This window comes from Crotalus tigris, unplaced genomic scaffold, assembly GCF_016545835.1.
Source record: "Crotalus tigris isolate CLP2741 ecotype Arizona unplaced genomic scaffold, ASM1654583v1 scf7180000023830.6690815, whole genome shotgun sequence".
Classification (NCBI taxonomy): Eukaryota; Metazoa; Chordata; class Lepidosauria; order Squamata; family Viperidae; genus Crotalus; species Crotalus tigris.
The window spans coordinates 5,946,281-5,957,831 of NW_024100214.1; the positions used below are offsets into that span (position 1 = coordinate 5,946,281).

At 38.5% G+C, this 11,551-nt stretch overlaps 1 protein-coding gene across 5 annotated transcripts in view; it reads left to right on the forward strand.

Moving 5' to 3' along the window:
• Positions 1–11,324, forward strand: part of SLC25A22 (solute carrier family 25 member 22) — a 68,124-nt gene extending 56,800 nt beyond the window's left edge. For all 5 annotated transcript variants that reach the window (XM_039321927.1, XM_039321931.1, XM_039321929.1 and 2 more), the window contains exons 6-10: positions 4,109–4,227; positions 7,706–7,877; positions 8,845–8,999; positions 9,864–9,939; positions 10,761–11,324. In XM_039321927.1, coding sequence (XP_039177861.1) covers positions 4,109–4,227; positions 7,706–7,877; positions 8,845–8,999; positions 9,864–9,939; positions 10,761–10,914 — 676 coding nt within the window. In that variant the 3' untranslated portion in view covers positions 10,915–11,324. The remainder of the gene's footprint in view (positions 1–4,108; positions 4,228–7,705; positions 7,878–8,844; positions 9,000–9,863; positions 9,940–10,760) is intronic.
• The last annotated feature ends 227 nt before the right edge of the window (positions 11,325–11,551 follow it).

Here is an 11,551-nt window from a genome sequence, read left to right on the forward strand (position 1 = left end):
GCCAGAAAATACAGTACAATATTGAATTTCTGTTTATAGATGAGCACAATAGGAGTTCCATTCCTTTGCTGCTAGAAAGCTTTGTCCTGTTAGTGCTTATTTCTGCAAAAAAAAAAAAAAAAAAAATAGGGCCGGCCATTAGGGGGCAGATTGGTTTTAAATTCAGAGAACAGCTACCCGTATATTCCTGCGTATAAGACGACCCCCGACTTTTGAGAAAATTTTCAGGGTTTAGAAAGTCGTCTTATACGCTGGAAAATACGGTAGCTCAAAGGACTGACACAGATGCATAGATTGGCATAGGGAATTCTGAAGATCAACCTGATGCCCTCTGCAACCTTTTCCTTACTCATCACTTTAACAGCTTAGAACAGAGGTCCCCAATCTTTCTAGGTTGGCAGCCCAGAGGGAAAGGAAGAGGGAAGCATGGGGCCGCGTGTGTGTATGGGATGCAAATGGGGGTGGGGCGGGGCTAGGTCCTGCGTGACATGGGGCCAGTGCGAGCATCCGTGCAATGCTGGGAGCGGGCCTAGCCCCTGCGCAACACTCAGGACAGGGCTAGCGTGAGTGTGGGGGGGGGTGCACTCACTGGCCGGCCATTCATGTGGCCCAGTGGCCAAGAGATCACAGCTTGATAGTGGGCTGCAGCCCACAAGTTGGGGACCCCTGGTATGCTAGCTTTAGTTATGAGAAATATAATTCTTTTCTAACTTTATAATATTCTTGGGAAATTGTTTCAATTCAATTGTTTCAATTAGTACTGAATATTTAATTTGTTTATTTTTAGTGCAACTATAATTATGTTCACGAGTTCTTGGTTTTTTTTTTTTTTTTTTTTGCTAAATATAGTATGAGCTCTTTTTAAAAAGCTTTTACCATGGGTTTTCAGTTTACTTACTTACCCAAGACCTCTAAATTGTAAAAGCTTATTTAAAGGATTGCTGATTAATGATGATTCATTTCTGAGAAACTGTGAGTAGAAACGTGGTTTATAAATGATTATACTGTAAAAGATTAGATAATTTTTACTTATCCAGCATTCTTTAGAACAGCATTTTTCAAAGCATTATTCACCAGACTGCAGCTTCCATAATGATTTCAGCCTTGCTAATTAGAAATGCTGGGAATTGCTTTTCCAACACGTGTGGAGAGTTTTTTCAAAGTAGCCTTTCATGAATCAGGAGAAGCTCAACATTTTACCAAAAATAAATATCACAAACAGGCTATGACCCAGTTTCTGCCCATCCTGATCCAGAAAGTAAGATTATTTCAGTCGTGTTTCAGTGAAAAATTTGAGGAAAAGTTTTGGAGGCAAGTGACAAACTAGCTCCAATTCTTAAAATATTGTAGCTCATCTTAAAAAGAGGCAAAGGCATTTTTAAAGTATCTAGTGCTCACTTCTCAGTTTTTGAGCACACAAAAATAATATTCAACAGATATTCAAAAGAAAATCTAAACCTGTGAGGGAGTTAAGAGTTACAGGTAATCCTCAAATTATAACCAGTTGAACCCAAAATTTATGTTGCTAAGTGAGAAATTTTTAAAGTGAGTTTTGCCCCATTTTATGACTTTTCTTGCCCCATTTGTTAAGTGAATCACTGCAGTTGTTAAATTAGTAACATGGTTATTAAGTGAATCTGGCTTCCCCATTGACTTTCCTGGTCAGAAGTTTGCAAAAGATGATCAGATATCCCCAGGATATCTGTCATAAATGTGAGTCAGTTGTCCAAACATCCAAATGTAAATCACCAGACTATGGGGATGCTGCAATGGCCATAAGTGTGAAAAATGGTCATAAATCACTTTTTTCAGTGCCATTGTAACTTCAAACGGTCACTAAGGGAACTGTTACGTGTCGAGGACTATTTTGTGAGGACTACAAGTCGAGGACTATTTTGTGAGGAAAAAAACTAATACAGAAAACTAGTCCTTTAGAGAACTTGATTTCCTGCCAGATTCTATTCAAAGAGGGAATGGATTGCTTTAATGGATTCAAAAGGATGTTTCCAACTCTCTGTTTTCCTCTTATACCAATGTGACACTTGTGTGCAGTGAAAATTCCTTCCTATATTCTCAAAGGAGAAATCTATATTTAGTGATTTGATCATCTCTGCTGTGGCCTTACAACTATAATCTCCTCAGATTAGAGAACTCCGCACCTAAGCAGCAATCATGCAGACTGAGGAGCTGGCTGCATGTGGTTGCCTGAAGCTATTTTTCTGAGCCGGAGAGGAAACTTGAAGCAGTGGCAGTCCCTCTACTGTAGGTAAGGGGATGAATGTTATGCTACTCCAGGCTTCCCACAGAGGGAGGTTTTTGATGGATCACAGATGCTAAGCTTCAGCTATGTGGTGTTGACTTTGAAGACCTAACTGGGCAATGTACCACCTCATTTCCATCTCTGGCTGGTGGCCAAGATCTTTGGCTGCTCCGAATTCTCTGAGAAGTGACAAATTAACCTTAGTGCCAGAAATAGGCCAGCCTGTGCATTCAGAAAGAGGGTTCCACTCTGGATCTCTTTACCTAAACTATTTTTTCCTGATCCTCTTTATTCGGTGTAACTAAAGTGATTTAATGATCTCCTCTCATTTTTTCCATCATGTACAGTAACAGATATATTAAAAATGCAAAAGTACATATTAAAAGCATTGTTTCAGATCATTCTTTCTGATTAGGCTGGTCGTTGGTCATGGATGCCTAGTCAAAAGCCCCTTTAAAAAAACACCCTATAAACATACTAAAATGTTTCAGATCATGGAGTTAAATAGTATGTTGAAAAGAAGAAAACAGAAAGTCTTGAGTTCTACCATAGGCATGACTGTTGGGAGGGTTTTATTTTTTTAATCAGGTAGCATATTCTTTTAATTCTGGCTTTGAAGATAATCTCTTGATGAGTGTGATGGGAATTCAACCTCTTCTATTCCCAACACTGTGAAGTTCTCTGCTTTTGCCTAGTATTACAGGCTAAGAGTTTTAGACTTGGTCACTTGTCTTATATTATGCTAAGTTATCAAAAGTATGTGGAACTTCCTACTTGTTTGCAGCCAGTAGTGGAAAACAAACAGTTCAGTATTTAATTCAATTAATCCCCATGTATTTAATAATTTTCATTTTCTCCCATGAAAATCATACAATATGGTGGCAAAGGTTATAGGCACTCTGGAGTTACCTATGAGGCTTTTGAGATTACAAACTTTTACAGCAACAGATTGTAGTTTGATGGAAAGGGCTAATAATACCTAAAGCCAATATGCCTCAGGGTTAAAGGGAAGACTCATGATTCAGTTGCTTCTCTTATTCATCCTTGTTATATTGCCCTCCTTGAAAGTTACTTCTTTCTCAAAGTGTTGCCTGACTAAGAAAACCAAATTCCTTTCTTGCTATCTTCCTTTGCTCTGATGGTGATGATACTCCTGTGGCTACAGTCTCCTATTACATTTTGATTGCAACGGTGTCAGGTGATGACAGCTGTATGCAGTATTACGATTTGCATTACACTTCTGCAAAGCCAAAATACTGTAAGGGAGAGATTTACTGCCTAGCACTGTGGTGGCTTTATTTCCAAAACAGAATTCTTGTCAGCCTCTTAGAGAGACATCTAGCTTTACAGATTAACATAATTAGTTCCCCCAGAATTCTTTCATTTCCTCCAGTGTTTGTGGTTTATTAGTTTATGTTTCCAGTATTTTGCCAAAGAGTGTGCTTGGATAAATCTGTCTGTAGTTTTTGTTTTAAAATAACAACATAGAAATTGTCTTTGAAAAAAGCAAGAACAGTATATATTTGCATTCTTCTGAGTGCTGTCTTTGTTCATTAAAAAAAACAACTTTGGTTTTTCAAAATTGTGCTGCAGTGGCGTGTCATTGAGCTAGTCATCTTCAGATTTTATATGCCATTGCATTCATGATCAAGAAGACCCAAACTGGACAGGTTTGATGTCTCCCATTCCCTACAGTTTGTTTGTCATTTGATTCCTTAGCAACCAAAACTGCCATTTGACTGAAAGAACAAAACTGGCTGGTTTATTGTTGCTGCTGCTTGAAATCAAGCAGGTGGTTGGATTGATTTTCTTTTGTGCTTGTTTCTTTCTTCCCTGTATTTTTGCCAGGAGCAAGTTGACGCTGCCAAAAGAGATGCTGGCTGGTTGTGGGGCGGGGACCTGCCAGGTGATTGTCACCACTCCCATGGAGATGCTCAAAATCCAGCTGCAAGATGCAGGCCGAATTGGTAACTTATCTCTCTCTCTCTCTCTCTCCCTCTCTCTCTCTCTCTCTCTCTCTCTCTCTCTCTCTCTCTCTCTCTCTCTCTCTCTCTCCTTATAGTGCTCATGTAATAACAGAAAATGCATCCAATGGTTCCTTATTAAGGGGAGAAAGCTAAGAGTAAGCTGCTTCATGGGTAGAGGGACTTGAGGCAAGCTATCCTAACTTAAGATTTTACAAAGAGAAAGATGCAGCTTCTTAGCAAATCATCCATCTTAGGCATAGATTTAGACTAAAATTTCTACCATGTCCTGAAAATGGTCAGGACTATGGAGATAACAGGACGGCCTTGTAAAACAATGACAGGATGCCAGATTGGGAATATTGAGTTATTGTTACTCTTTTTTTTCACCCATAGCAGTTGATAAAAATCTCAGCAGGTTACAATCACAATGTTGTTAAAATATCCATGGTATAATTACAAATCTACATAAATATCCTCCCAAAGATTAAAATCATTAAAATAAAGATACAAACAGCTTACAAACAGCAATAAATATAAGAAATGGATGATTATATTAAAAATCAAAAGGTCTCTTAAATAGCTCAATTTTTAATAGCCGAATTCAATAATAAAGTTTAGGAATAAATTTAGAGTCTGACAGATTAGAGCTGTGATAACAACAGTCCCTTCCCTTTTTTTATGGAGAAGTCTTTTCTCTTTTTGTCCAGATATACCTCATTTATAAGACCCCTTTTTAATGAAACTGGATCTTTAAGTATTTAAATAGTGGAGAAAAGAAAAAGAATAGCTTTCTTGTGGTGGTAAATTATTAAACTGGAGAACTCATGCAAGGAAGAGAATTTGTCACTCTTGATGCTTTTATTCAACTTTCTCTCTTTCCCCCACTTGTACAGTTGCCTTCCTGAGCCCTACAGGTGTATTAGTTTTGCCTTAGACAAATTTTATGTGCCACTGTTCTTCACACAGACACACAAACAAACCCACAACTTTTCTTTTTTGGTGGACTGATCTACTTCAAAACAAAATCCGGTACTCAATCTATGTGTAGAGCAGGAAAAGGATGAATGCGTGTGCTCTGAAATGGTGTGACATACTTCACTTAACTACTATATTAAATGTTAATTTTAATGATTCAGGAACGGGACATCTCCAAATGGACACCTTCCAAGTGTTGGTTGTAGGTCCCCAAATCAGCAGTCCATAGTGCTTCTGGCAGCCACTTCCACCTCCTTCTGAAGTGATGCTAGTGTGGGACATAGAGCTGAATGAAGAATGGCTGCTCTTGCTGGAGCTGAGCTAGCTTCACTGTTCATTTCCTAAAACCACAGTCTAATGTAGACATTATGTCAAGCTAGAGTGCTATGGATGAGCAGTTTTTATACTTTTATTTGCCTCTTTTTCCCCATCTCTGCATTTTTTCAATTCAAATAAGCTAATGCAGGTTCTTTTTGTTATTTTCTTTTTGCAGAAAATTGTCACTGTAGCACAAAAGTTGACATAAGTATCTTAGTTGCTTAGAAACTATTTTAACTCTATGCACTAGCTTTGGTAGGACTTCATGTAGCAAAAAACTACATGAAAAAACTATGGCAAAAAACAGGAGGATTACAAAGGGAGTAGTTAATGGGGAAAAGCAGAGGGTGTAGATCTTAAATGTAAATTAAAATGGCTGTCCTTGATATGTGCCCTCAGCCGAAATTCAGAGGGAAAAAAGTAAAACTTTTACATCATTAAGATTGAGATTAAGTGTAATTTTCTGGTCTGGCAAGATCATAAGGTTTGTCAATACAAAAGTTTTTTAAAAGGTTCTGTTTTTCCTGAAGCAGTTAACAAACAAATTTCAGAAGTGATTAGAAAAGGAATTATATGACCCCAGTGCCCTTTTAAAGGCATGGATTATAGTTTGTGCAAGAGGTCTATTTCCTCACCTCCTACAATTCTAAATCTGCAAGAGACTACTGGCTTGCAGTCTCCTTGTGAGGAGCAACTGTCTGGAGCACTTGTGGGCAATCTCAAGTCCTCTCCTTGTCCTGAGAGGAATTATCACAGAGATAGCCAACTCTTCATTCTACTGTGGTTGTTGGCTCCACTTTTTGTAGTATTGTCTTCAGTTTGCTGTTGATTTCCCAGAAGTCTTATTTATTATTATTAAATATGATTTTAATACACTTCAAAAACATTAACATTTATTTTATAAAAAAATCTTTTAGTTGCTAGTTTATAATATTGTGTATAACCTAAACAGCATCTTAACTATAACAATTATAACTATATTATTAATGAATGCAGGACTATTGTATGTTATTATGTAAAATACATACAAAGAGCTAAATATGAATTATAAACTGTACAAAGAGCTATATAGTGACAAAAAGGGGGGGAAGCAATTCTAAACTACCTAAGGAAAGAAAAAAAAAGGTAACTGCCTGAAAAGGAAAAGAAAAAATTTAAATAAGAAATGTGAAGCAATACTAAAAACAAAACCAAAAACCTACACTTACATTGTATCTAATTCTAACTATAGGGGGGGTAGTTGAATATCAAAGAAAACAATGTATCAGGCTACTAAAATTATATAACTTTCTTTAATTTTAAAAGCATGATCCAATTTTTAAATAATGAATTAAATCTAGACCTTATACAGGTAGTCCTTGACTTATAACCATTTGTTTAACAGTTATGACTGTCACATCACCCCCATGATCATTTGATTGTAATTCACGTATTTGGCAACTGGCTCATATTCATGATTTTTGGGGGAGGGTTTGCCTATTTCCAGCAATAAAATACCCACTGGGGAAGCTGGATTTGTTTAACAATGCATGATTGTCATAAAATTGGATTCGACAGAAATTCTGATCACAACTGTGGTTGTAATTCGAGGACTAACTATACAATAATATTATCCAGTTAATTCAAAGGCTGAATGTTGACAGTTTTATTAAACCAACATATAAAGTCTCAGGAATAGATATTCTTCTTTCACATCAGTCCAAGCTTGATATACAGTAGAATTTTTTTTTTTCATAAATAGAAGGATTCTAATTTTTTCAGTACATTAGCATATACATATATTGGTCTTCCAGAAACCTGGTTCATCATAATGGTAATACACACATGTCAAACTTGCGATGTCACGTGATGTCGCGCAACATATCGGGATGGTTTTGCCATGGCCGGCAATGGGGTGGGCGCAGCTTCCGGATGATGTGTCCAGCTCACGGGCCGGCAGTTTGACACCCCTGTGGTAATAGCTAACCAATAAAAAAAATTACAAATGAGCACACCCCTAGCAAAGATATGTAATCTTTGAATAAGAACAAGCAAAATTCTTGTGTCTTGTGCTCTATTTATTCCGAGGTCAGAGAAGAATACCTTTTTAACAGCTTAACCATCTGTCAGGGTTTCCACTTGTGCTGCATGCGCAGAGTAAAATGGAAGAATCTGAAGTGGTTTTGTTGTTTTCGTTCCTCTGCAGCTGCTCAGAAGAAGTCCATGATAGGACAAGCTCAGCTCAGCCCATCCGCTGGCACTGGAGCTGCAGAGTCAGTGGTAGAAACACGAATGACAGCGATCCAGATCACAAGAGACTTGCTTCGGAGCAAAGGCATTGCAGGACTGTATAAAGGACTTGGAGCCACGTTGGTTAGGTTGGCATTTTCTCCAGACTCAACACAACCATTTCAGTTGCATGTGTGTGTTGAAATAAAAGGTCCTAATATATGGGAATTCCTGCCTTTGAGCACAGCCACTTGGCCCTATCCCGGGTTCAAAAGAAATCATGTATGTCTCTCAGAAGTGTTGTATTTATTATTTCTGAGGTATTACTAAAATTATGTTAAGGATCGCTACTGTTTGTGGCTGATTTGGTTAGTTACAAGCAAAATAAATAAATAAAAATCCCCAGAAACAAATCTTCTCAGAAGATGTCTTTTCATGTAGCTTGGAAGCAAGAAAATATTATAGGAGAGAAGAAAGGGCTTGGCTGGAAAGGGGTGGATCTGAATGAGCACCATTACCTTCACTTGAGTGTTCATTCAGTCAGGCAGGCCAAACACTTGCCAGGGATGCTCTGTGGAGTAGCTTTTTGGAGCTAAATGCAAGTATAAAGTGAGAAACAGAATTACCTTCTCAATGCACACATTAGATCAGTGGTTCTCAACCTGTGGGTCGGGACCCCATTTTGGGTCGAACGACCATTTCACGGGGGTCGCCAAACAACACAGTCCGCCGTTTTTTCCCCCTTTTCCTTAGCTGTGCTACTTCCTTTTATTCTATTGGCTTTTGAAAGCCAATAGAATAGACTCTCTTGAATAGAGTCTAATTCTATTGGCTTTCAAAAGCCAATAGGAATTGTCCAGGCTGTCTCTGCCCTGCTGAGCCCGCCAAAAGTCCCATTCTGCAAACGGTGCTGCACCAGTTGAGTAGTCCTCGACTTACGACCGGTTGAGTAGTCCTCGACTTATGATCGATTGGGGGTCGTGGCATTAAAAAGGTTGAGAACCACTGCATTAGATAGTTATAATGAACAAGTGTGTGGCCAACTAATATTATTACAGGACAGACAGAAACAGGTTTTCAGAAATCCCACTCATTTGTGTGCCTCTTTTTTTGTAGGGATGTCCCATTTTCCATTGTTTATTTTCCACTGTTTGCCAACCTGAACAAACTGGGGCAGAAGAGCCCTGAAGTCAAGGCTCCATTCTATGTCTCCTTCCTGTCTGGATGTGCGGCAGGCAGCACAGCAGCTGTAGCTGTCAATCCTTGTGATGGTAAGTACTTTTATAGCATTCATTGGGGTGCAGGGGCAGGAACATCTATCAGCATTGCTGGCTATGGATGCTGAGGAAAACAACCAAAAGAAAAGAAAAACAGTAAAACAGACATTTAAAAAGCTATAATTAAAATAAGCCCTATGTGTTTGGAACATTTTAAATTAAAATTAGCTCCCACACATCAAAGACACTTACCCACTCTTTTTTTTAGGAAACTGCTAAGAATATATCCCTATAAATATTTTTCACCCGTTACTCCAAGTCGACCTAACCCTAGTTTCATTTTCTTCAGCAGTGGGATTTTCCAAAGTATTTTATTGTGGTTCACAAACAACTCCGAACAAAAAGCTGTCAATGTCTCTTTTCATTGAAAACCTCTAATGTTAGGGTCTAAGTGTACTTCCCCCCTCTTTATTTTTACTTTATAGAGAATTCAGGAGGGTCCCTTCTGAAATGGTCCCCATTCCTCTTTTCTTTCTGTGGGTTGAGATATGTTTACATGAGGATGTCTAGGTTCAGCTCCTCCTTCTGTCTCCCAAAGTCAATCACACAGTGTATTATCCAAATTCCTCATTATCAGATAATGTACGATTCCCAAGGAAATTCCTTAGATAATCAGAGAATATGACTTAAGGGCTCTTCTCTCTCTTTAAGAAAAGCTTGCTGAGGGCTGTTCATACATAGTTCTAAGAGGAATGTTCTAGACCAAGATTAAATATTAATATGTTTTGGGAGGGAGAATTGATAAAATCTTGTCCAGTAATTGAACAGAAGTATCTGTAACAATTGAAAAACTTGCAAAAAATAACTCGACACAAATTAAGGCATTATAACGAGCTGTACTATTATATCTTTCTGCAGTAATCAAGACAAGACTTCAGTCCTTGCAGAGAGGAGTCAATGAGGACACATATTCAGGGATAATAGACTGTACCAGGTAAATTATCTCTGTCTGAAGGATGTTGTTAATGAGTAGTTAATAGAAGATTAGCAATGGAAGGATAGTATCTTTAGAGTGGTTGGCATAAAACTTGCTACAGTTTCAGCAAGCAATCATAGAGTGATCCAACTATGGCAAAAAAAAAAAAAACCTTATGGTGATGTCCTTCACATTACAACTGGCCCAAGATAAGACCAGATTTAGTGTGTTATCCTTGTTGTCTGTTGAGTCCTCAGTGACTTCGGTCAGGTCCATGGTTACCAAGGTGATCCTTAACCATCCCATACTCTAGATCACTCACAAGCAAGTTAAGCCCCAAGAACTAGCAGCCACAGAGACTGAATGGCTAATTCAGCAATAGAATTCAGACAGAATTCTTGCTACAAGCAAGGAGTCCAGTACAACAGCAAGAAGCCCAACAGCTTTCTAAAGCCCATCTTGAAGGGTTTTTATATCTGATTATCTCCAGAGCAGAGCTTCTGAAAGCTTTCAAGACCTCCTGGATTGCAATTGTTATCTCCACCCCCACACCATTTTATGGCTAGTGTCAGACCTGAAACCTAGGTGGACTCATGTTTAAGAGATGCACTTCCTCCTCTGCCCCCCCCCCCAGGATTTGGTGTGTAAACCTGACATGTAAAGTGGTTGATTTGATACTGGCTTTGCATATTTGCCAACTCCAGACAGTGTAGTTTGTAAGCTATGATTTATGGGCTAATGTAATGTATTCAGCAAACCATTATTAAAACCATCCATGGTTTGACATGATATTTGAAGCCAGCTGTGATTTCATCTCTTTTCTTTGTGTCTTTTTCTAGGAAAATCTGGCGTAATGAGGGTCCCTTGGCCTTTTTTAAAGGGGCATATTGCAGAGCCTTGGTCATTGCCCCACTCTTTGGTATTGCACAAGTTGTCTATTTCATCGGCATTGCTGAATTCATCCTTGACATGTTTCCACGGCATCGGGATTAACCTCCCATACTGCTTCTCATCCAGTTGGAATTCATCATAGTATTTTTATCATTGTGATGTCAGAGCAATGGCACAAGGGTTCCAAGCAGTAATAGTGGGAGTGAATGTTGTCTCCAAAGTTATTTTTCCTCATATCAACATAGCCCTGAGGAGGGATACCTAAATAGTCATATCTGTTTTTTAATTATCATTTTTTAAAGACACTGCTTAACACAGACTGTCTGACTGGCCTGCTGTTCCTCTTGTCTAGTGGAAGATGAGCCCCCTCTCCCCTTTTCTGGAACTGCTAACAACTCTAGAAGGAGCAAAAAAACAGGACATGTTTCCATGCCTCTATTCTTGGGGTTAAGTCTCTGGGGAAAAGAATCGGTTAGTACTCAATAAAAGGGAGGTCATTTTGACCCAGGTAATTACTGAGATTAAAGTATTTGTTTTTAGATGGGTCTCCTAAACAACCCTTCTCCAAATTAGCTGGACTTAATGAACTTTTGAATATTAAGAGAGGGCAAAGGGAAAGCTGCATCCTAATGTTTTGATATTATGGAAGGATCACCTTCATAATAGGTCCGTGTGGGAAAATGTACTCAGGACAACTGTGCATTTGCCCTCTGAAACCTCATCTTTTGGAAATAAAATG